At 42.0% G+C, this 26,470-nt stretch overlaps 1 protein-coding gene across 3 annotated transcripts in view; it reads left to right on the top strand.

Annotated features, from left to right (window-relative positions):
• Nucleotides 1-587: 587 nt before the first annotated feature.
• ARHGEF26 (Rho guanine nucleotide exchange factor 26) overlaps nt 588-26,470 on the top strand; it is a 141,574-nt gene continuing 115,691 nt past the window's right edge. For 2 of the 3 annotated variants that reach the window (XM_004003236.5, XM_042235375.2), the window contains exons 1-3: nt 588-2,234; nt 3,898-3,937; nt 7,490-7,635. In XM_004003236.5, the coding sequence (XP_004003285.3) occupies nt 1,155-2,234; nt 3,898-3,937; nt 7,490-7,635 (1,266 nt within the window). In that variant the 5' untranslated portion in view covers nt 588-1,154. The remainder of the gene's footprint in view (nt 2,235-3,897; nt 3,938-7,489; nt 7,636-26,470) is intronic. The other variant, XM_015092586.3, reaches the window with a different exon arrangement.

The following is a 26,470-nucleotide window of genomic DNA, read 5'->3' as shown; positions in this document are numbered from 1 at the left end:
CATACAAGATCCAAAGATGACTGAATGAAAACACTCTGTCCCTCCGGTTTCCTAGCCACCCAGGTGTCCTCCCCCGAACTGGCTATAAGTATCTCTCCAGAAATACTCCAGGCACAAGCAAGCCTATCAGTCCATAAGATATTTTAAGCAGGGGAGTAGGGCATCGGATTTAAGACCACCCGAATACTGAGAGGCGCCTGGCTTTCCGCGTTCAGAGCTACGAGTTCCAGCTTCGCGCACCTTACTATGCTCGGCATTCCGAGCTTCAACCAGGGAGATCCCCTGGGGGCCCAGGACTTCGCAAATTACATTCTGGCAGGGCTCCTACGTTTGTTCCCACGCTGTGCTCCGGGCAACAGCCTTGCGCGCCTGCAGCTCCCACGCCGCTCCCTCCCCGCATCTCGTGGCCGGGAACCTGGAGCTCGGCACACAGCCCAGGTGCGCTTGAGTTTTTTAACGAGAGACTAGGGCGGGAAGGCAGCGGCTCCCAGAAGGCAGCGACGGAGGCGGGCCGGGGCGTGGCCAATGCCGTAGGCGGGATCAAGCTTGGGGGCGGAGCCGACGCTGGGTCGGCTGCTGAGCTCTCCAGAGCTCCCGCTGCAGAGATTCGGTCCGGGACCCGGGCCACCCACTGGGCTGGGGTGCTCGTCGGCCCTGGGCTCTACAAAGCCCTGAAGGTAAATCCGCCTGGGAGACGGGCTGCTGGAGCTCTAGGGGACCTACGGCGGGGGCAGGCCGCTGGATGGCGGCGGAGGGGAGCGTCCCGCGACGAGTTTCCCAAGAAAGCTGAACTCATCCCAAGTTTCTTGTGCATCAGTTTGCACCGGCGATTTGGTGGCGGTCTGTTTCTGTGCGGGTGGTCTTGGGCCACGAGAGAGGCGCGGAGGTGATTGGATTAATTCGCCTGGGCGCGACCCAGGTTTCTGTACTGGACCCCTCGCCGCGGTGGGCGCAGTTTTTGCCCCAGAAAGGGTGGGTAATTGAACGCAGTTGTGTCCCTCGGCAGCCGAGTGATCCCCGGGCTCAGAGCGCGCGCGTCTGCGAGGCGTGCCTAGTAGTCCGGAGGCCAAGCTCCATGACTTCTTTCCTCTTTAGGCAAGACTGACTAGGTGTTGTCCCCCACCCCCCCGGGGGCTGACCCCTGAGGCTCCGCTATGAACACCGAGAGCGAAGTGGATTTTTCCAGCAACAGCTTAACCCCTTTGTGGCGGAGGCGTTCAACCCCTCAGCCCCAGCTCCTGGGCCGGAGCAAGCCGAGGCCCCAGTCCTATCAGAGCCCCAGCGGGTTGCTGATCACGGATTTCCCGGTGGAGGACCGAGAGACGCTCCCTGCGGCGCAGACTGTGGCCGAAGTGCCCGGCGCCTCAGACGGCAGGACGGTCCAGAGGAGCCCCCTGCTTATATGCGCCCATCGGAGGGCGGTGACCAATGGGAGGACCGTCTCCCAGGAGTACAGGGCTGTCTCTCCTCGGCTTCGACGGTCCAAGTCACCCCAAGTCCCCAGAGTGGCGTCGGGCGGCTCCCCCAAGTCCCCAGCGAACGGCACAGTGACCAAGCCTGTGCCTCAGCCGCTGCACCCCCCGCGGACTCCTCGAGCGCCGCCCCCCTGCAGCCCCGAGGGGGACAAGACCGGATTCCCCACCAGCCCCCTGCCTTCTCCGGCTGCAAATGGGCTTTCCCCTAATATCTCCTCCCAAGGCGCCGGTTCGCTCTCCGGCAACATGGCTAAGGACCCTGAGCGAGGAACCTCGAGACTCTCTCCTTCGCTCCCCAAAAGGTCTTTGGAACAAAAACTGCCGCTCCAAAGGCTGCCCTCACCGGAGAACGAACTCCTGGAGAATCCTTCAGTGGTTTTGAGCACAAACAGCCCCGCCGCCCTCAAAGTGGGAAAACAGCAGATCATTCCGAAGAGCTTGGCCTCGGAAATTAAAATAAGTAAATCCAACAATCTGAACGTGGAACCTCACAAGAGACTGCTCAAGGTGCGCAGCATGGTGGAGGGCCTTGGGGCCCCCCTGGGCCCAGCAGAGGACGAGGGCGAGGCGGAGCACGACTTGGACAGCCCGGGGTCTCTGCGGAGAGGCTTGCGGTCCACCTCGTATCGCAGGGCGGTGGTCAGTGGCGTTGATTTTGACAGTCCTGGCACCTCGAAGAAGAAGAACAGGATGTCCCAGCCGGTTCTGAAAGCAGTGATGGAAGACAAGGAGAAGTTTTCCAGCCTGGGAAGGATAAAGGTAAAAGTGGGCAAGAGTGTCGCACGTTAGGCAGTCATTAAGCCGCCAGTGAAGATGTTTGGGGTGCGGAGGAGAGGCACAGAGGGAAGTAAAGGTTATTGTTCTTTTTTAATTTTATTGTTTGTTGATCAGACTCCTGCACGTCTATCTCTTGGCCATTTTATTGCTGGTGGGCACAGCCCAGGGTAATGCAGTTTTATGGGAGGAACTTAAACTCTTATCACTGTATTCATTTTCTAAGTTCGGCAAAATGTGGGGGACAAGTAGGAGAAAAAAACCAGCAAATTACGTATTGGTGGAGTGAATTTTGAACACTTTTAATACCGGTAGCTGCAAAGGGGGTGGCAGACGGGCGTGGATCTGCACTCTTGGTTATGTGGTCACGCCAGTGTGGTGCTTGTTTAGAAGTGTCAGTTACTGATTGCTGATTCACCACAGCTGATACAGGAAAACACCGATTTCCTTTCAGCCGGTTGATTAAGTACTTACATTAGTGACTTAATTACTGAAATATTTTTCCTTTCTGTAGTGATCACATACTAAATACCATCCAGGTAAAATGTGAATCTTAAAAGTCAATTGCCAGAATCACAAAAGACATAGTTTGTCATCTTTATTTCTGGCTTCTTTCACCAGTGGCTTTGGTTGCATCTCATTCCCATTTTGTGCCCACTTAACCCTTGAGTGCATTTAACAAGTTTGTAGCTTGAAACTTCAGGTTGGAGTGAATGATGTGACCTAAGAGTTGCACTCCTTAAAATATTACCAAATATGACATAAAGAAATAGGGAAGACTAGGGAAGGAGATTTTGGAGAGTGCGTGTGCTGCCTTCTCCAGACACAAGACAGATCTCAGTAATAGGGCAGAAATTCATTTTGGCAGCCACATCTTTTCCTGATTAATCAGAAAGCTGGAACCAGTGTATATAAATGTCACATATGTAATACACAAGTGAGCCTGTTTTATTTTAGATCCTATGGCCTTAAATTGCATAACATTTTATGTGTATTTTTTTCCCCCTCCAACTTTGCAAGTTTAACAAATTTCAATTTAACAGTGGTGGTGAATCATGAGTGAGCTTCCCTGATGGCTCAGATGGTAAAGAATCTGCCTGCAATGCAGGAGACCTGCGTTCAGTCCCTGGGTTGGGAAGATCCCCTGGAGAAGGGAATGTCTTCTCAACTCCAGTATTCTTGCCTGGGAAGTCCCATGGACAGAGGAGCCTGGAGGGCTACAGCTCATGGGGTCACAAAGAATAGGACATGACTGAGGGACTAAGAAAACTAATTTCTAAGTAAAGAAATTGCATAATATTTTTTGTGCTCCCCCCGCCCCCACCCCCAGCTCCAACTCTGCAAGTATAGCAGAGTTCAATTTAACAGTGATGGTGAATCATCAGTAATAAGCTAAAAACTATTGGTCATTTGAGGATTCTCAAGCTGTATTGGCTGAGCGTGGGGGATATTGTACATTTTATTTCATCTTTTTAGTGAGTGGTAGTAGTCATATGACTGCTCCAGGGATCATCTGCGCATGCTGTTGGAAATCTAATGAATGTGACCACAAAAAAGTACTTTTTCTTTAAATAGCTGTATTTTCTGTTTGGCTCATTCATACATAGTTTGCTTTGCTTTTCCTCTTTTTCCTTTTCTTGTTTCTTAGAAAAAAATGCTGAAAGGACAAGGAACATTTGATGGGGAAGGTAAGCATTTGATTTTCCATACTTTTATTGCTGTTTCAATGTGGAATATCAATTATAAGTTGAAATCCAACGAAGTAACAAAAACACGAGATGAGAAAAATGTACAACTTCTCAAATTATACAGCACAAAGCTCTGCACTAAGCTAAATTTTCATCCAGTAATACCAGCAGTGAATAAAATTAATAGCATTCTTTGTAAGCCGATGACTTTGTCAGACCAGTGTTCTGGGATTTTTAATTCTCCTCTACTCTGGCTCCATCCCCACCTCCCTCAAAAAAATGAAGAAAGATTAAGGATAAACTCTAGCTCTTCAATTTAAAATTCTGAAGTTTTGGCATGTAGATCTTACGTCCATATTTCCTTAGGTCATATTTCCTTTGACTTACTGTTCTTATCCCCATATTTCTACATTTTAATATATTAATATGGTTTCATAACCAAATTTCAATTTGGAGGAAATCGAACTTGCTTCATTAACAGAACCCTATTGCTAAGAGTTTTGACCTCATATAGTGTTTTTATGAAGGATCTCAGAAACAAAAGCAGCTTTCACCAGGTGTTCAGACCCTAATCAGATTAGGGGACTTTGTGTAAATGGATCCAGTGTCAATGGACCAGAAGAGTTTGTAGAGCTGGGAGAGTGTGGTGGAGGTGAGGGTAGTTACTTCCTGTCATTCTTTGAAATGTTAAGATTTTCCTGCCTTTAAAAGAACAGTGAAGAAGTTATGCCTCTCTGTAAGTAAATCAAAGGTAAAACCACCCAGAGTTGTATCAACTTGGCTGATTACAAAACATTTCCCTATATCATTTTTATAAAAATCAGTTTCCATTTTATCATTTACATATGACCAATTTATTGTATCCATCTTAGAAAAATGTTTTCTATGGGGAAGAAACCCAGATATAGTATTTTTGCTGGTTGGGTTAAAGTCATCGTCCAGATTTTATAACCGAGGAATCTGGAATCTCAAAGAGGCTTAGTACCTTATCCACTGTCACACAGCCAGGACCAGGACAGACAACTGGTTCTCACACACTTTGCTTTCTCTTGTACCCTGTTATAACTGTGAAGTAAACTGAGCATCTATCTAATATCAATCATGAGAGATGTTTTGCATCTTCTGGAATTTGGCATTAGTTTTGGGACCGTTGCTTCAAATAGTTAAAAATGTTGAGCTTTTTTGAAGTCTGAGGACAGACCTTCATTATAACTAGTTTTATGCTGTTTGCTTTTACGAGCTGTTTCTGTGTACCCTCTCTTCTCTTCTTGAATATGATGACCTAGACATTCTTTTTCACATATATGTACATGAGGAATGCAGGAGTCTTAGCAGTTGATGACTAACAAGAATGTAAGTCAGGAAGCTGTGTGGTTGAGTGGTAGGATCCTGTGATATTGGAACCAGAGACCTGAGTTTCTGTTCTGCTGCTTCACTCATCAGTTGAGTGACATTAAACAAGCCTCTCAACTTCACTGAGCCTGTTTTATCCTGTGTAGAATGAAGCTAATAATTGCCTACATTGTTGTGAGATGAATGAGACATCATATCAACAATGTCCGAATGTATTTTATGTCATACATTAAGTACTTTAAAGGGTTCTACAGAGATCTATACCCTTACACTCTGCTTTCATATGCAGACCAATCAAAGAACAGTAAAATCTTGCATGAACTCTCAGTATTTAGTGATGATGCATACAGAACATGCCATAGTTGATGAGAAATGAGGCAGATGTTTGCTGGCCTCAGTAGATGGGGAAAGCATTTCAAACTCAGTATGTTCCAAAACCAAACTCATAATCTTTCCACTAAAGCTGAATCTCTTCTGGAGTTCCCTTCTTCCACTTCAGTTGTGGGACTTAACAGAACTAGAAAATATCCTGACCACCACAGCCAGTCTGACCCCTGTATCCAGTCCAACCCCCTCAAGTCTCCACTGCTTTTCACTGACCACTTCAAGAGCATCCTAATTAGTTCCTTAATTAGTCAATGTTTTCCTGTTCCAATCTAAAAATGTCTTTCAGTGGATTTTCATTGCAGTCAGGATAAAATATAACCTTTACAGTATGAAAGAAACTCTGGCTTTTGGGCTCAGAATAAAACCCGGTTCTTTAACAGACTGCAAAACTGTCTGGTTTGAACTGCCTGGCTCTTCTCCCTAAACTCACCTTACACCCTTTGTCTGATTGACACCTACACTGCAGTTCATAACCTCTTTTATTCTTCTACGGTAATTTATTTCCTCTTGCTTTTGGAGGTGGTTTTTCCTGTAGCTCTGTGGTTTCTCAGCTTTCAGATCTTAAGATTTGCTTCATTACCACTTCTCTGACCCCCAGACTAAATCATGTCCTGCTGACAGTCTGTTCTCAGAGCACTTGTGTATAAATCTTTTGATTTGTAGATAACGTGTTTGTGCCAGATCATGGTGTCCTCAACCTTAAAATGACTTGCTGTCTTACTTAGAGTAAAAAAACAAAAGTCCTTTCAATGGCATTGAGGCAAGACCCTATATGGTCAGCCCTCTATTCATCCCAACCCCCATCTCCTATACTTCCTCCCCTCCCTTAACTTTTTCCAGCCACACAGGCCTCCTTGCCCATCGTTGTACATATTGTAAGACACACCAAGCAGACTCCTGCCCCAGGGCCTTTGCACTTGCTGATGTCTCTGTTTGCTGATGTCTCTGTTTGCTGATGTCTCTGTTTGCTGATGTCTCTGTTTGCTGATGTCTCTGTTGTTGCCAGTTGTATAGATGGTTTCTTTCCTTACCCTCTTTTAGATCTTTGCTTCAATGTCTCCTCTGTGAGGCCTTCCTAAACTACCCTGTTTAAAATCTACGAATCACCCTTCCTAACACCCTTTCTCTGTTTCATTTTTCGCCATGCTACTTTTCAGCATATGCCGTATTATAAAAGTTGCTTGTTTATTTATTGTCATTCTTTCATCACTCTGATGTCAGCTCCTTGAAGAATGAGATTTTCCCCTTTTTTTGTTGTTGTTCTTTGTTGTATCCCCAGCACCTAGCATTTACGGGCTTCTAGTAGACATTTTCTAAGTATCAGTTGAATGAATTCATGAATGACTTGACTTTTACTATATTTCTCATTAAATTTTTGGCTCATGAGGGCACGGAAAGTGTCTTTTATTTTCTATTTACTCCCAGCCCTTGGCACATTGTAGATGTACTATAAGTGTTTGTTAAATCAAAAAATAAAAGGGTGTAAATTCAATTTAACCTAAAAAACAATAATGTAATAGACATGACCTTCATGAGTGGTAGACAGAGTCATGGAAACTTTGCTTCAGTTGGCATTTCATATGCAGGCACTTCCTGTCCTCTGCAGATGAATGGGGGATAGAGCTGTATGAGTAAGAAAATAAATTTTTGATCATGACTCTTCATGAAGAAATCCATTTATCTCTTGTTTATTAAACTGGAGGCCAAACATCATATAAATACTGGATATTTCTTTAGAACAAGTAGCAACATGATGGGGGGGTGACAATTAGTGATGTGTAGGGTTTGGTTCTTTTTTTTTTTTTTTTGCAGAAAATGCTGTCCTGTATCAGAACTACAAAGAAAAGGCCCTTGACATCGACTCTGATGAGGAGTCAGAGCCAAAAGAACAGAAATCTGATGAAAAAATTGTGATTCACCACAAGCCTCTGAGGTCCACGTGGAGCCAGCTCACTGCAGTGAGTGTGTACCTTCTGTTTTTCTATCTGTGAGAGCGAAGAGACCAAATTGTGGAAATTATACCTGGTTGTGGTTTCAGTTTTTTCTACCAGTGATCCTGTAACCCTAAGGAGAAAGAGTCATCCTTTTATATTGTGAAATATTTCTTGAAACACTGCAGTGAGAAAGTGAACTTTGACAATTCTGATCAGGAAAATTTATCATGTTTTTATAAAATAAAGTGCTTTAAGACTGATGTACTAGGGACTCTGGAAACTCTTCTTGCTCGGTATATTTTCTTGTTTTTTTTATATAGTGTGTATGTAGTGGTAGCTTAATATATCTATATTAAGGGATAGCTTAATATCTCTTAATATATCTAAACTGTGTTGTAATTATGACTGTGTATGCATATGTTTGGGGGCTTCCTTGGTGGCTCAGTGGTAAGAAATGAACCTGCCAATGCAGGAGGCTCAGGTTCCATCCCTGATCCAGGAAGATCCCTTGGAGAAGGAAATGGCAATCCACTCCAGTATTCTTGCCTGAAAAATCCCCATGGACAGAGGAGCCTGGTGGGTTACAGTCCTTTGGGGTCATAAAGAGTTGGACATTACTTAGCGACTGAATGACAATAATATATATGTATGTATGATGTTTGTATGTATAGTACCTACGTAAAACAGGGAACGTGTTACACTTCTTCTTTGGAAGTTTCATTTGATAGAGACACATTTATATTTTCTTGAAATTGGTTAATGAATGGCATTCTGTCCTGTCTCTATGTGTGTGTCTTTTGTGGGCCAGTGTCTGATACTTATTTTTGTATTGATGAGTAAATTCTCCTCTCTGCATCAAACCGCTTTAGTTTTTAGCCATAATTTTTTTTCCTCCTGGCTTAACAGTGTCACAGTGTGATGCTTAGTTTACATGATGTGAGTTTGGGTACAGCATTTGTAGGTAGGAAAGAGTTCCCATAACTGGCTTGGGTTGTGGGAATGTTGCGTGAAAAACAAGCCAGGGCACCTCTGTGAGTCCTTCAGCAATATGGAAGCAGAAGTGATTCTCGCTTAAGCCGAAATGAGCATAGTTCAGAATCAGGAATCTCACATACTTGGGGAACCCGTCGGTGTAAGTGAAGAAGCACTTGTAAACTTGACCATGGAAATGCCTGTGTGGTGATTATGGAGATGACATCTGGCTCAGGTTTTTCCTCCCCTCTCTGCACTGTATTGGAATTCAGAATTCAAGAAACCAAACATTTTCTTCTGTCTCCCTCCTACCCCCTAATTTTGTGCTAAGGGGAAATTATGTATTTTCAGCATCACACCACGGAGTGGCATCCTTAGTGTTACACCACAGATTAAAATGCCCATGGGGAGGCAGGCCAAGTCGTGTTATAAGTGATGCTGGTGAGTGTGGGTGATGGGGAGTGGTGGGAAATGTGATCCACAGGCCTTGTGTAAGTTGAACAGCTGCCACTTAGTTCAAACCAGTTCAGTGTGGCAATATTTTCTGATATTTAGAAAAGAGAATACAGAAAGTCAGACTTTTGAGTTTGAGCAAACTCTGGGAGATATTGAAGGACAGGGAAGTCTGGTGTGCTGCAGTCCATGGGGTCCCAAAGAGTCGGACACAACTCAGTGAGTGAACAGCAGCAGCAAAATCCTGTTTGTTTGTTTTCTTGAATGTTTGTTTATTTGGCTGTGCCAGGTCTTACTTGCGGCACATGATCTTCAATATTTGTTGCAGCATGCAGGATCTTTAGTTGCGGCGTGTGGGATCTAGTTCTCTGACCAGGTATCAAAGTCCAGCTCCTGCATGTGGAGTGTAGAATCTTAGCCATTGGACCACCAGGGAAGTCCCTTCAAGTATCATCCTAAGTTTTAAAAAATGTTTCATGAGCCCAAGACTATCTTTGGGCCAGTAGTTACTCAGTCATGTCCGACTCTTTGCAACTCCATGGACTGTATGTAGCCCACCAGGCTTCTCTATCCATGGGATTCTCCAGGCAAGAATACTGGAGTGAGTTGCCCTGCCCTCTTCCAGGGGATCTTCCTGACCCAGGGATCAGACCTGTGTCTCTTATGTTCCTGCATTGGCAGGCAGATTTTTTACCACTAGTGCCACCTGGGAGGCCCCCACACAGGCCAGTTCAGTTCAGTCACTCAGTCGTATCTGACTCTTTTTGATCCCATGGACTGTAGCACGCTAGGCTTCCCTGTCTATCACCAACTCCCGGAGCTTACTCAAACTCATGTCCATCAAGTTGATGATGCCATCCAACCGTCTCATCCTCTGTCACCCCCTTCTCCTCCTGCCTTCAATCTGTCCCAATATCCAGGTCTTTTCCAGTGATTCAGTTCTTTGCAGCAGGTGGTTAAAGTATTGGAGTATTAACTTCAGCATCAGTCCTTCCAATGAATATGCGGGACTGATTTCCTTCAGAATGGACTGGTTGGATCTCCTTGCAGTCCAAGGGACTCTCAAGAGACTCCTCCAACACCACAGTTTAAAAGCATCAATTCTTCGGTGCTCAGCTTTCTTTATAGTCCAACTCTCACATCCATACATGACTACTGGAAAAACCAAAACTTTGACTAGATGGATCTTTGTTGGCAACGTAACAGGCCAAGTTGACTCTAAATGAATGTCATTCTGTTGTTGGTATAGCCCATTTTGTAGGGGATTCTCGAGAAGAAAACTGAATTTTTTGAGTTCTCTCTAGGGCAGCAGCTGTATTTGTTAGCCCAGGCCTGAATCTTGCTGTTGATCTCTGAATGCTCAACAAAAACATGTACTTCTGTCACTTACACACTTCTCCAACTTAGCTTTAGTACTGAAAGCCAGGCTGCCATATTTATGCTTCCTGGAGTTTGGCTTTCATTTAGATTAACATATGGAAATTTAAATAACACTTTGTATCTTTCAAACTTTCAATACTTCAAATATGGGCATTCATTTTATTTGGCAAAGGTTCAATGTACTGTTGTGCCTTTTGTTAACAAAATTGATATTAGAAGACTATCTGGTGATAAAATGTAGATTCTGACTTCAGAACTGTGTTATCTTGGATTTGAATGTTCCCAGGGCTTGTGTGTATTTATTGTGTTGCTTGGCAATTACATTTAACCAAAGCATCATGATTGGACTTTGCCCTTTGCATCACTTGGGCACCAGCCTGTGTTTTCTTTGGCCCTTCTGTGCCTCTGTTTCACTTTTAAACACTTTAAGTTTTTTTTTTTTTTTAATTCAAGCTTAGGGCTTCTCTGGTGGCTCAGTGTAAAAAATCCACCTGCCAGTGCAAGAATTGTGAGTTTGATTCCTGGTCTGGAAAGATCCCCTGGAGAAGGAAATGGCAACTCACTCTAGCATTCTTGCCTGGGAAATCTCATGGACAGAGGAGCCTGGCAGGCTATAGTCCCTGGGGTTGCAAAGAGTCAAGACACAACTTAGCAACTGAACAACAACTACTTCAAGCATGCAGAAAAATTATCTGTAAATAATATTTCATTATATAGCTCAGAGAAATACAGATTTTTAAAATAAAAAATAATCAAAATTGCTACAATTAAAAATTCGGAAAGAAATTCTTAATACCATCCAATGCCCAGTCAGTATTCACATTTCCTCAATTTTCATATTTTTTAAAGATTTAATTAAATGGGAATCTGCATAAGATCATACACTGTGATTACTTAATCGTATTTCTTAAGTCGTTTCATCTGTAATGTACCCTCTGAAACCATGTAATTCAAATAGGGCCTTGAACCTATAGTCCGGGACTTGACCCTAGCCAAATCCCAGATCTGGAACTTGAACTCGTGGTCTTTTAACTGAGATCATGCCTGGTCTCAGGATTTATTGAAGTTCTCGTTGTCTTGTGGCAGAAGGAATTCAGTAAGAGACAGAGTGATAGGTAAGATGTGGATTTATTTAGAGAGAAACACACTCCACAGACAGTGTGGGCCAACTCGAAAGGCAAGAGGGCAAGCGTGCAGATAAACTAATGTGAGTTTGTGTAATAGATCTCCAGGTACCTGCCACACAAGTACTAGCTTGAACAGATGTTAATGTTTTGATATTCAGGCCTCTGGTTTTTAAGGCAGATCCTGTTAACCATCCTCCTCTCCAGTCCTTTTCTCCTTCCGGCCTCCCCAGGTGTCATAACTGTTCTGAAGTTCTATTCTGTCCTTCCCACATGGGTTTCCTGTCCACTAAAAAGTGGCAGTCCACTTTGGCTTTTTTTAAAACTGGATACTTTTAACAACAAAAAGCAGCCATTACTTTTTAAAAATTCTGGTAGTTAGTAAATATCCAGGTTGCAGTTAGGACCCTAAAGAAAAGAGGCTTTGTGAATTTTGAAAAATGTCAGGATATTTTCCATAAGCAGCCAGCAGCTCCATTATCTTTGTCTGATATTGTGCCCTGATTTCTTCTTGTAAAGGGGCTACAGTGTTTAAGGCAGGTTTTGAAGCACTTCGACTTTTTGTATTTTTTTGCCTCATCTTTCCATGCTTAATTTTTAATAATACCAAATAAACAAGATCGTCCCCATCCAGTCTTTAACACAAAACTCTTCTCTGAGTGAGACCTTGATTCCAGATAGGGAGTAGAACAAAGGGTTTTCTGGCAAAGGGGTTAGCTTTCTATTTGGATCTACCTTGACTTTCTGCTTGGGGAGGGGATGCTTACGAGCACACCTGTGTGTTAGCTGCTGTTGATTGTCCTATGCTGAGAAAACCTCTTATCTCTGTTGCCAACTCCTGACTGCCTCCTGAGATGACGCAACTTCTCTTATCAGTTAACTGTAAGAAGCATCCAGTGTGTGGGAGACTTTAAAAGAGCAGCAATTTGCAGTCACTTCTGCTTGTTTTGTAAGGTGTTGAAACCTTCAGTCTGTGTGTAATTTGTCTTAGGGCATTTGTTTATGATGCGTCTCCTTCAGTTTCACTGGACAGCCACATGGTCAAGAGGTGGCTCTCCGTGTAAGGTGTTGCGACAGTTTTAACTGGAGTGTTGTAGTCACCTAGGAATGAGTAAGAGAGGCATTTAATTGGGCCTCAACATAGTAGAGAAAGTTTAGGCTGCCACAAGCTTCCCTAATTGGATTACAGTGACTTGGTGATTGTGTGTAGTAATGTGGCTTTGTTGACAGGTCCCCCCCACGTAGAAGTGTAGTGTTCTCCAGTGTCAGGAACACAACCTGGGCTCCTTAATGTCATCAGATGGTGCCAGACTTACTTTTCCTTTACTTGATTGTCAGAGTGCATCAATGTTTTCTTCACTGGAAATATAGGATTTCTTCATTCCAGGGAACATAACTTTTTGCTGCTCTTTGAGCTTCCCTCGTGGCTCAGATGGTGAAGTGTCTGCCTATAGTGTGGGAGACCCGGGTTCAATCCCTGGGTCAGGAAGATCTCCTGGAGAAGGAAATGGCAATGTGCGCCAGTATTTTTGGCTGGAAAATCTCATGGACGGAGGAACCTGTTAGGCTACAGTCCATGGCGTTGCAAAGGGTCAGACACAACTGAGTGACTTCACTTTCACTTCAGGTCTTGGGGAACACTGCAAAATAACTTAAATGATCGTGGTTTTTAGGTTTTTCTTGGTTTGAAATGAAATTTGAGGTTTCAATTTGAAAAACTAATTTTCTGTCCTCTGGAGATCTGTGCCCAGAGACAAAGGAACCTGCCATCCACAGGTGATTTACCCTACAACTCACCTAAACTGGCACTGTGGGGACTAAGACCACAGTGCTTGGATTTCTGGGCTTGTGGGTTTGAAGAAAAATATTGATTGTGTTACTGGTATGCGATAGAACACTATGTACCTGTAGCAGTTAGTGCCAGGTGCATAGCAGAGAGCTTCAGGTTTTTAATAAGTTTTATCCTTTCATAGGATCCCGGAAGGCTTTACAATATTACAGAAAATAAAAAATAAACCTTGCCTGGAGTCTTTTTGCCTTTTGTCATAACTTGACCCTTCCCCCATCAGGTACTATGTGTTAGATTGAAAAAATGACAGTTGCGAAACTAGTATTTGTTAAGTTTGGTGACAGTCCCAAAGCCACACTTGCCAGCTGAGCCCTGACCCCATTTGTTTGCCATAGGGTGTTTGTGTAATTCCCATAGCCTTGACATGCCAGGTACCTTTGACAAGGGTGTTCAGGCTCCAGAGGCAAGAACAAGCACACAGGCAAACACTCTACTTGAGTTCAGTACCGAATGCAGTCACCAGATACATGCCTCGTATAGTCACCCTCTTACTGGACTATTCCTTTGGACTTGCTGACAGGCGGCTTCTCAGTAATCCTCCTCGCTTTGCATATTTTTTCAGTGTGCTTAGAAATTTTAAACACTTTATTCTGGAACTGGTTCGGTACACGTTCTGTGAGGTATGTCCTCTGCTGTCCCTAGTGTGGCCAACTAGGTTCATAACTAGAATTAGGACTTTGATCTCTTGAGAACTGGACTTAGCTCCTGAGACACACATAGTTTGCTCTGGATGATTTTCTGGAACTGCCGAATAAGAAAGGATGATTTGCAAACTGGCTATTTGATTATAAGTATAATTTCATTATACTTATAACACACTTTGGAGTCTTAGCAGTTCCATCTGGTGGGACTTATTCTTTTAGAATTTATACCATGTTTATTGTAAAAGACAGACTGTTTTCTACTGAAAATCAGAGCTCAGCAGATGTAATAAACCTGAATATCCTTCTGTTTGCAGAAATGCTTAAAGTATTTAGAGGTCACTGAAAATTTCATCGTTTCCCCTTACATTTTCACACTTGTCTGAATTAATTTTCAGTTGTTCAGTGACTTGCTGCTTAAAATAATCTCTTCAGTCATAGAATTTTCCATTTACATTTTTGCAACATAGCAGCCTCATAAATTATTTTTTACCTTAAATGGTGATTAATGTCTTTTATCATATCTATCTTTTATGTTTAAAAAAATAGAAAAAAAATTCTCATTTTTCACATCTGGCTTACTTTCAGTACTCACCATGTAAACAGTCAGGGCTTTAGGCGTGTACTGGTGCAAGCTTGTAAGTTGGACAGTAGGTCTGGAGTGTTTGTATCTTTATAAACAGAATTGGAGGTCTATGTGGGCATGACCTGAGACCCCCAGCAGAGATCCTGGTCCAGCCAAGAGGGCTGGAGCTGGGGTCTGCTTAGTCTGAGGCAAGGACAGAGCTCTGTTACTCTCTTGCCATTTGAGTACAATTAAATTAAGGTATTCCCTTAACATTTTTGAAAGATAATTTTGACTATATAAGCAATACTTATCACATTCTCAATGAAAAAAAAAATTAAACCATTTCAGATAAGACCAAAGTCTCTCTTGATCATATCTGCAATCTTAGTCTCTTTCCCTTTCTCTCTAGGCAATGCTCTTCTCAATTTGATAACACTCCTTTCAAAATCCATGTGTATACCTGTAAGGAGAAAAAATAAAGATTACATGCATTTACATAAATAATATACTGTGCAGCTATTGTTGCTGTTGTTTAATCACTAAATTGTGTCTGACTCTTTGCGACCCCATGGACTATGGCCCAGCAGGCTCCTCTGTCCATGGGGTTTTACTGGCAAGAATATTGGAGTGGGTTGCCATTTACTACTCCAGGGGATCTTCCCAACCCAGAGATCAAACCCATGTCTCTCAAGTCTCCTGCATTGGCAGATGGGTTCTTTACCACTGAGTCACCGAGGAAGCCTGTGCAGATATTAAAACTTGCTCTTTTCCTGAACAATGTGTCTTAATTATTTCATGTCTATACATGATGATTTTCAGTGTTCTTTCTAGTCTCTGTGTTAGTCTGTGGGATGAATGTGTACTTTGTCATCTTTCTTTTCTAGAGCTGTCATCTGCTTTGAGAATCTGACAAAAGCTATGAGCCACAGACCTTCTCTTTAGAAAAATGTACACATATGTATATGTTTGAAGTGTGTGTTTATAATTTTTTTTTCAGTTCCAGTTTGGGAGTGTTTTTTTTTTTTTTTAATCTCCAAATACTGGGGACACATCAGTATAGCTCAGTGCATTTCATGTTCATATCACTATTAGAAATGGCATTTTTTCTCAATTATAGTGATGGTGGAACTTGAACTATATAACCCTTTCTGGAAATATATAGAGATTGAGAATAAAAATAAATATTCTGGTTGGAGTTTAGTAAGGGCAAATGAGTGCAGTAATTTATGTGCCAATATTTATGTTATTGATTCTCTGGGGAGAACAATGGGTTGTGAAAATATGGGTGTGTATGCCTGAGGCCCCAAGGGGAGGGGGCAGAAGAAACAGGTGCTCCAAGAAAAGTGGGAGGACATAAGCACAAGGGAATTTTCTTTTGGTTGGCATAAGTACAAAAGGAGATGTTTCAACTGAAAGCCTTGACCTGGGACCCACACAAAGAGGGTCTCATTTCATTTAACAGAAAATTGATGAGAGAGATGTTGATCAAGGATTCCTTCATTCCCCTATTCTTTATGGAGGGCCCTATGGCAACCCACTCCAGTACTCTTGTCTGGAAAATCCTGTGGATGGAAGAGCCTAGTAGGCTACAGTCCGTGGGGTTGCAAAGAGTCAGACATGACTGAGCAACTTCACCTATTCTAGACACCGGTGATGGAGTACAAACAGATCCCACTCTGCTTTCATGTCCTTGCAGACACCCTAACTGGTAAGACAGACACCAAATAATCCCGTAAATCCATGCAGAATTGCTGTGTGACTGCCATAAAGACTGTGCTTGTGCTGCTCTGAGATCCTGTGGGGAAAGGCATCTGTTTGGGCACATTGCTGTCAGTCAAGGGAAGGTGGCAAAGAAGGTGACGAGAGCTGCCATCTGATCAGGTACCAGATAAATGCCAGGTCAGATTTGTTGTTGGAGGAGGTGGGTGCAGGGTGGATGAGTCCCAGGCAGGGAAACATCAAGTACACAGACCCTTTGAGGTGATAGAGGGTCAGGGGATTTGAGATCAAGTCAGTGTACCTGGAGCTTCTTGATCTCCTTGTGAGTCCTCCTCATTCTACCAGTCACTAACTGTTGGGAGTCCCAAGGCTCCATCTTTGGGGCTCCTCCCTGATCTGCATCCCAGGTTGATTGCTTCTAGTCTGGTGGCTTTAAATACATCATCTGCCTCTGATGATCTCTAGGTTTCTATCTCTAGACTGGACCTTTCCTTTAGCATCAGACAAGGATCTCCAACTTCATTTCTGATATCTAGCCAGCATCTCAAAGTTAACCTGTCCAAAAGTTGACTTCTAATCACTCCCTTCTCTCCCACCCAAATCAGCTTCTCTCACAATCTCTTTTTCTTAGCAGATAATGACTCCATTTTCCAGTCTTGAAGATCAAAACCCTTGGAGCCATTCCTCACACTTCTCTGTCTCCCATAACCTACTTCCAATTTGGTGCAGAGCCTGTTGCCTGTACCTTCAGAATAGAGCTGCTTTGCTGCTGCCATTCTGTCAACATGGAGGGGCATTATCCCCTGTGCTTCCCAGCTCAGCTCCCTGCATCTGCCTCTGTGCCTATTGGTCTCTTCTCCATACAGCAGCTATATAGTTATATTGTTGATTTGTGATCCTGTTACAGTGTACTAAGATATCATGTTTTTTTCTGAAGTGTTAGGTGATTTCTTAATTCCACTCAAAGTAAAGACCAAGCCTTACAGAGGCCAGTGAGACTGTGTGTTCTGGCCCCTGGTTACTCTTCTGAACTCCTCTCTTGCTTCTGTCTTGCTTGTTGCTCAGTTATACTGATGTTCCTCCAGTGTGAGGTTCACTCTGCCTCAGGACCTTTGCACTTGCTGTCTCTACAACTTACACATGACTCTTTCACTACCACCTCCTTAACTTTTCTTATCCTCTTCCTGACACTTACCCCTCTAACATACTATGTGATTTATTTTTCTTGTTAATTATCCATATTTTCTCACTGAAATAAAAACTGCATGAAGGCAGATTGTTGTCTGTTATATTCTCTATTATATCCCTAGCACATGAAACAGTGCCTGAATTACAGTAGGCTTGCAGTAAATCTGTGATAAATTTATGAGTGAATGAATGAAGGCAAAACCTAATCCCATAAGTAAAAATAACAGAAAGCTACCCAGCAGTTAAAATAGCCAGAAAGTTTCTTATTTAGGGACTATGTGGAGGCTGCTTTTAATTTTTATTTGAAAAGAAAATTTCTTGACATTTGCTTGGCTACATCCTGGATTTAATAAATGTCTTTGATACATTAGGAAATTTGGTATGTTCATAGTTTAAAACTACCTATGTTAGGTGTTTGCACACTATGAAATCAAATTAAATTACAGCCTTGTCCTCCACTTGATAATTTCTTTTGGGGAGGTGGGTGGGATGCATTTAAGAACAATAGGAGTCTGTAGGAATACAGTGTAATTAAGTAAAAGGAAAGAAGGCTCGGTTACTTTTACTTTACTTTTTTATGTATTATTTGCACTTAGTCTCAGTTGTAGCTCTTTCGTTGAGGCTCGTGAACTCTAGTTGTGGTGTGCCAATTCAGTAGTTGTGGTGCTTGGGCTTAGTTTGCTCCAAGGCATGAGGGATCTAAGTTCCCCAACCAGGAACTGAACCCATGTTCCCTGCATCGCAAGGTGGATTCTTAACCACTGGACCACCAGGGAAAGTCCCAGCTCAGTTGCTTGAGGAGTTCTGAATAACTGTGGGGAAGGGCTCTACAGTACTAAGCTTGGGCTTATGGAAATTATCCATCAGATTCTTGTGTTTGCCCTCTTGACCTTAAGATGTTCCCTTGTGGTGTCTCTTCTCTTGGCCCAGTGATGGGGCCATTCCACATCCACAGAGTGATTTGTCTCCATGATGACTGAATAGAGGAATTGTCACCATTGAAATTACTACTGAGTCTATAAATATGGAGCTAGTGCTTGAAAGTTTGTTTCTAAATTTGCTTGATTTATCCAGAATATGTAAAGCCTGTTGATTTTCTGCATGATTAATCTGTACTCTTCTGTCTTAGGATCAATTTGGCATTTGTTACCTATATATCTCTTATTTGGGGGCATAAGGACTATATAGCCAGTGGACAGCTTCTGCAGAAGGAAGCATTGTTGCCAGTGAAAGGAAATTGCAGATTATTTTCCCCTTTGGTGTAGGAAATAAACTCTACTGCTCATCTGACTGCACTAATGAAAATGGAACAGTTCCCATTCGGGGCAGCAGGAAACCCTGCATCTGGTAGGGATATACAAAGGTTTATGGCTGCTGTCTGCTAAACTCATACTCAGCTGGTCTCAGTGTGAGCAGGCAGTGTAGAGGCTGACTTGCACGGTGGCTGTAGCTCTGGAACATGTCACTGGATCATCATGATATTAATTTTTTTTACATGTAGGTGAAGTATTAACCCAGTATTTGCAGAGGATACTGTACTCCGGGGATGGGACTAGGTCATTTCATTCAGCTTATATCATCCTTGTGACAATACCATGAAGGTGACTGCTGTTTCTCCACCATATATTGAGGCAGCTGAAACTCTGAGATGACAAATAGGGTTACTCTCCTACTATTTTTCTTATGGTCTTGAGGTTACCTGGAGCAGAGCCTTTCAAGTTTGTCTAAATAACGGACGTGTACCTAGGGCCCTGAAAGAGCAGAAACCGCATTTCCATCAGGCAGGTACTTGGCCAAAGATGTGACTTCATCTCAGAAGTGGTCTGTTGGTTGTCTTCTTCTTTTCCCTTTTTGCCTGGTCTGTCTGCTCTCTCATGGACGGAGGAGCCTGGTAGGCTGCAGTCCATCGGGTCGCTAGGAGTCGGACACGACTGAGCGACTTCGCTTTCACTTTTCACTTTCATGCATTGGAGAAGGAAATGGCAACCCACCCCAGTGTTCTTGCCTGGAGAATCCCAGGGACGGGGGAGCCTGGTGGGCTACTGTCTATGGGCTCGCACAGAGTCGAACATGACTGAAGTGACTTAGCAGCAGCAGCAGCAACATAATGAGAAATACATTTTACTTATAACCTAGTATGTGTGTTCATGGGTGCGTGTGTCTGTGTATCTCAAACAAAAGCTTCACAAAGTGGAAGTTACTCTTAATACATATAGTGCACTATGGTATTTTCTGTCCTGTCCTTTCTGTTTTGTTTTTACCCTGATGTAGATGACAATCAGAAATTTGGGGGTTTTATTTTGCCATTCACTTAGTGATTATAAGTTTGTAGTTTCAAAATGCTAGTATCTGACTCCAAAATTCATATGTATTTTGCTGCATCGGGGTGAATGGGGCAAACAAAACAAACCTAAAGCCGGTACCTACTCTGTGGGAACTTAGAAGCTGGTTTGGGAGACAATAGAAATGAAAGGTCTATGTGATGTTTTTGAAAGAACTTAGGGCACAATGCAGAAATGAGTGACACAGATAGATGTCATAGAAAGCGGTAAAGGTCAGGAAAGTGCTCTCTAAAGATTATGACTAAATCTAGATGGGCTAGATGGGTGAAGAGTCAAAAATAAAAACAATAGAAGTATAAAATAATTGCTTGAATAATTGAATTGAAAATGAAACTTGAGATATAGGTAAATGAGAGAATATTGGTAATTCTATGCCTGTTTCTCAGATCTCCTCCATATAATAAGGTAATTCCTATCCAGTGGGATCATGGCATGCTTTGAACATTGCATGTAAAACATCAGTTCACTTTAGTACCCACTCTTCCAAAACCAGTTTTGCTCAAGTTTAGATTGTATTGAAAATCTAGGAAACTAACTTCAGTGTCAGTGGTGTTCTAAGGAATTTACTGTTTGGAGGTGATCATTCCTATCCATCTGCCGCTTGACAAAAATAACAAGCAAGAACAGAATGGCAACAAAGATGTTGGCACCTCCTTTATAAACAGGTGTCCTTTTCTGCAAGAAGAGCCCCTCAGACCTGTTCTGCCTTCATCAGCCCCTTCCTGACTCATGCCTTCAACCATGTGTCATCAGCTTCATTGTCAGTTACGCACCTCTAACCCTGTCCTCCTCTGTTCACCCATCTGCGCACCTGCCTGTCATCACTCATTGTCAACACTGCCTCATAAGCCACTGCCTGGTTTGGGCTTGACCGAAACCTTTCTCATTGCTTGCCTTTATCTTAGCTACTTTTATCTGTGAATGGTTACCTCTCATGAGTTTTCCTGTGGGCAGCAACTAAGAAATGCAGGTATTGTTGGCATCTCTAAACAGTTCCATTTGCCTACCCTACTTGCTTTGTTTCTTTTTTTGAGGAAAGACTTTGAAACTTAGTTTTCATTAAAAGTGATGCTTTAATTCCAAAGCTAAGAGATGTTTATTAGTGAAAAATTAAAAAGTACCAATAGATAAAAAGAAGAAAATAAAAATTGTTTGAAATCCTTCCCATGTAGTCACTGTTGATATTTTGGCATATAACTTTTCAGACTCTTTTTTTTCTTAATGTGTATTTAGAATTTTCCTCTTCCTTTAAGCAAAACTTAATAAAATAATATTGTCTTTTTGCTCATATTTTCCCTTTAATAATATTGTAAATATTTGCTTGTCATTAAACCTGCTGTTTCTTAACCCATTTTTTTCTCTTAACAACACTGTAAATGACTTTTCATGTCATTAAACTTTCTTCCATAACAACCTTTGTAGAGCCCATATTTATATTTCATCAAATAGGTAGATTTTTTTTTAATGTTTGGTTCTTTTAACCAATTCCCCTTGGTTAGTCATTAGTTTGTTCTTAATATTCCAATTTAAAATTCAAAATTTAAATTAAGTTCTTTGAAATAGTCATTTTTAAATTACAAAGGTAATGCAAGTGCATTCACCTTATTACAAAACTGAACACAACACTGAAAGTTGCTATGGTTTTACCACCATTCCCAACTCCCTCCACTGTTCACCATTATTAGTCTGGTCTCTTCCTCAGTATTTTATTAAATATTCCAATTTTTAAAACTGCTCACCTTTTATGAAATTATTTTATAGAATTGCCTTTTCCCCCTAAAACCAGTTTTCCTTTTTATCTTACTTCTGTGACATTAGCTTTTCATGTATGTCCTGATCTCATGTTCTCCCCTTGGTTGTTGATAGAAAAAGCAGAAGTGGGCTTCTCTGTCACTGGGGGATAGAGATTGAGTCCACCTGGGTCCAGGCTCAGTAGCTCACAGGGGAGTGAATGGTTTTGAGAGCCACAAGTCAAAGAGAGGAATTTGTGGAGATTCCACGGCTGTCAGGACTAATCAACAAGTTAAATTGCCAGGCACCCTGCCAACAGCTTAGCTGTCTCTGGGGCAAGAGCTGAGAATTCATTTGGGGATGCAGTTTCTGAGGTATCCTAGGGGAGGACCTTAGTTTAAAGGAAGGGTAGCTGCAAGTCACACATACCTCGAAGAAATTCAGAAGTGTGAGAAGGCAGTGCACTGTGGTGGTAAAGAAATTAGTCCTTGTGGGCAGCAGGCACGCCTGAGTTGAATACCAGCTTGACCACTTATTAGGGCTCATGATGACTTAACTTTCCTGTGTCTCTCTTTTCTTATTTGTAAAATAGCAATAGTAATACCTTTCTTGTGGTATTGTTAGAAGATTTAGATGCCTGGTGCCTGGTGCAAGAACAGTGCCTGGTGCATGGTAAGCATTGGATGCATCAGTAGTTGGAGAAATACAAGAGGAACCAACCAGAACTCTGAATCAGATCTTGGCTAAATAAAGGATGCTGGTTTACAGGGGCTGGCTACAAAGTAACACATGTACTCTTGTCTCGTAAATTCTACAAGGCACTGCAGTTTACTTAAGGACCTTGCTGTTTGTGGTCTGTACTCTCTACCTCCTATCTGTGTTGAAGTAGCTGGGACTCAGTCAGGAATCCTGGCTCTGGCTATTGAGGGAGACACAGGCCATTGCAGGGTCAGAGCCCCGAGCCCTGCTTTGCCTTATCTGCATTCGCCACGGTTTTAGCAGACCCGAGGTTACCTCTGGGGGGCTGGCAGAGCTTGCTGTTTCTTGAGATTCAAGAATTTTGGTGAGGATTAGAGAATTTTCAGTTTTAAGTTTATAGAATTTATAGTTTTAAGATTATAGAATGTTACTGTTTTAACAAAAGTAGATGAGAGAGGCATTCTGGTTTTTTGAGCAAATGATGAGATCCCTGGCATGTCACTGGAGATCTTTTTAAATCAAGCACATGATTTTATTAAATGGGCCATTGTCTTCTACCTCTCATTATTCTAAAAAATAGTGATCTATGTACCTGTTTCTCCTTAAAAATATGGCACTGTCCCCATCTTGACCTCAGTTATTTCATCTTTGATCATCTGGATTTCTGGCCCTTGGTATGCAGCAGCTTGTGGCTTAGGTGGATAGTGTCTCAGTGATTTCTCAGTCGACGAGGTGGAGGCTACTTTCAGAAGACAGTTTCAGGCCCGTGGCAGATTTTTCATTTTAGGAACTTCAAGCATACTCTCAGAGAACTGCTGTTCCTGTGTTGTTGAAGTGAAAGAACTCGTGACTCATTGGAAGTTCCAGGACTGTTCAATTTGTATTAAGTCTGTAGAAAACACCTAGGAGTGATTGTATCCCATGGTATAATTTTACTTTGCAATTCATACTCTTCCCACTTGAACTCTCCAGAATAGAAGCCCATGAATCGCGAGTCACCAGGAGGCATGATAAACCAGCTGGTTCAGCAAATGGATAACTCTTAAGTTTGAAGGTCTTAGCTCCAGTGGGTATTCAGTGGACATCAGTGCTTTATGGAGCCTGAGTGAACTTGGATTATAAATATCTGATCTCATTTTTAACTGACTACTTTTCTGAGTCTCTTTGGTCGGTCAGTCTTTTGCAGGCCTTCCTATTCGGGTTTCTTTGGCTGGTGGGAAAAAGAGAAAGAATGTGCACCCATCTTATCTATATAGAAACAATGTCAAGTCATAGAGGGCCTGCGGTCATATCCCTGTTTACCCCAGAGAAAATGATCCGATCAGCCTAGAGACTGGGGTAATTCCTCTTGGCTCTGTACACAGTTACAGGGCAGGCTCTATCCTGTAGATAGGCTTAGTTATACACGGCAACCTCAGGATTCTTTTGGAGACTTAGAGAACCCGGCTTTTACTACCTGCTGTAGTCAGTGGCGTCAGAGGCGAAGGAACATTGCCTAGGTTTTCTTAAGACAGTTTTTCACAAGGTGAAATCACCTGTAGCTGTGATGAGTGCAGAAGTGGAATTACTACCTAAAGCCTGCTTGTTCCTTCATGAGATAGTCACCTAACAAGCTCAGACTTGCAAAGGATCATGAAGGAAATTAACATCCATTTTATTCATTTTTTTAATCATAAAAAAAATGAAGCTTGGTTAATTTACAATGTCATGTTTCAGGTGTAGAGCAAAGTGATTCAGTTGTACATATACATACATCTATTATTTTTTATTCTTTTCCCATATAGGTTATTATAAAGTACTGAGTATAGTTCCCTGTGCTATAAATCAGGGCCTTGCTGTTTATCTGTCTTCTATGTTGAAGTGTGCACCTGTTAATCACACATTCCTCATTTATCTCTCCTCCTCCTTTCCCATTTGGTAGCCATAAGTTTGCTTTCTATGTCTGTGAATCTGTTTCTATTTTGTAAATAAGTTCATTTGTGTAATTTTTGTAGATTCTACATATAAGCCATATCAAATGATATTTGTCTTTCCCAGACTAACTTGGCACAAGTTTTAGGTAGAGTAACTTTCGGATCTATCCTTTGGGGAGTTTACCTTAAATTTCAAAAACTGTATCTTGGGGCCAGTTAGACAGTATATCCATTGATGAAATATCTCCTACTGTTTTTTATTAGTTTTAGCCAATTGTTAATTTCTGTCTCTTTTAAACATGGAAAATATGTTGATTACAAAAAAATCCTAGGTGGAGAATTTTAATACCAATTACAGCAGTAAAAATATAATTTATAATTATTAATTTAGAACTATTATGAGATTAGTGAGTTCCCTGCATTCACTGTCTTGACAAGTCACATAATATATGTTCATATTTTTTAACATGTGTCAGAACTGTAGTTGTGGGCTACAGTTTTGTTTTATTTGAATTAATTTTTATCCACTTTTATTTGAATATATGTCATATATGTCAAATAAATATTAACATATATTCACATGTTCTCCTAAGAGTATAGAATCTGCCATGGCAAGATTTGAACAGTTTTGTGAATTAGTTGGATTGTACAAAACCAAGAACCTCAAACTGAGTGTAGTACTTAATGTTTCATTCAACTACATTTATAACTGTACTTATTGTTGATATAGTTAAATAGGAAATTTAAAGCAATGAGCAAGTTCTGGTGAGGTCAGAAGAGAGCTGTAAAGGCTTGTTGCTTGGCAGCCTGTGTGTTCTGGAGCCGCCGCTGCAAGATACATATATAAAAAGTTTTAAAAAGAGCCTATATGCTTTAGTTTATTTCCTTTTAGATGACAGAATAGGAATCCCATTTTGGAAGCTGGTGTATTATCTTTTCCACACGTGGAAACAAGGAGAACACTTGGAGAAATGTGATAAACTTGATATTTTAATTCTCTTAGCAAAAGTGTGCAAACTGCAGAAAACATGTAAACGTAAAAACTGTAGGTATTATTGTAAACATATGTTTTACACACATATTTGTGTGCTTGTGCAAAAGAAAAGCCTGGGCTTACCAGGGATTTTTACTTCGGTTTAGCAATAGGTCATTGGTTTTGAATAGAAAATTTCCAGAGATACATACTATTAAAATCGTTGCACAGTCTTTCTCCTTCTTTTATTTCCCTCTCTCCTTCCTCCCCCTTCTTTCCTTGTTTCTTTCCACTTGACATTTTGCTCTGTGTTTTCATTCTCCCCATTCTCCTGCCTGTCTTCTGCCAGTGTCTGTGGGGCCCACTTATATATCCCCATTCCCCTTCTTTTTCTGGTTTCATTTTCCACATTCTTCAGTCTCTGAAACCCTCTTGCCCACTCTTGATCGTCTGCCTCCAGGCACCTGCTCTCAGGTACTGTGTAATTTAGAGTTGCATGTGGAAGATCTCAGGTGGACAAAAAGCTTCCTCTTGGCTCCGGAGAAGAACCCGTCCAGCCGGGCCCCAAGCAGTGGTCTGGAAGTCAGCCAGGTGGAGCTGGCTTGTCATAACTCCAGGCCTGGCCTTCTGGATCCTTGAATGTGTCAGCTTTCTTAATTATAACCCAAGAATGTACTTTCTAGAACCTTTTGTTTTCTTTATCAGTCAGTTCTGTATGGGCTACTGGTTTCTAATTGGTGACTTCTTGGTTAAAGGAATGTTTGATCATTTTTTATTAATGTTGGTGAAAGATGATAATTCTATGTATGAGTGCTTTGCCTTTTTCAAAACTACCTTCTCTCTTCTCCCTCAGAAGGGCAACTGCTTTAGCTGGGGATTTCCTTTTTTTTTTCTTCCCTTTGTGATAGGATGAGGTACTCTTAATCCCTCAGTGACCTAGATGTATCTGGCTAGGTCTCTAAGCCCACATGCTTTACTTTCTTCCCCTTAAGATTTCCGGGTTTGAACTGAGTAGTAGCTGTGGATGGAGATGCTAGTGGCGTGGAAATTCTTGCTGATGACATCACCTGCTGAGACTATGGGCACAGTGCCAGGATATTGATCTGCTGGGCTTTGAGTCAGGCAGGAAATCCTGTGAAATTCCTGCTCAATGTTAAACCAAATGGGAGCAGCTCTGAACGGTTTCATTCTTTTGGCCAGTCTCCTCCCTTATTAAAATGTATGAAGACGCCTTTTTAACCATGGTTTCTTGCCGACAGGCTGACCCAGTGTCAGCATGGTAGATAAGGCTGAGAACATTCCATGAT

This window comes from Ovis aries, chromosome 1 (genome assembly GCF_016772045.2).
Source record: "Ovis aries strain OAR_USU_Benz2616 breed Rambouillet chromosome 1, ARS-UI_Ramb_v3.0, whole genome shotgun sequence".
NCBI classification, from domain to species: Eukaryota; Metazoa; Chordata; class Mammalia; order Artiodactyla; family Bovidae; genus Ovis; species Ovis aries.
Note: the sequence above shows the minus strand (reverse complement) of the source record. Positions and strands in the feature narration are given on the sequence as shown.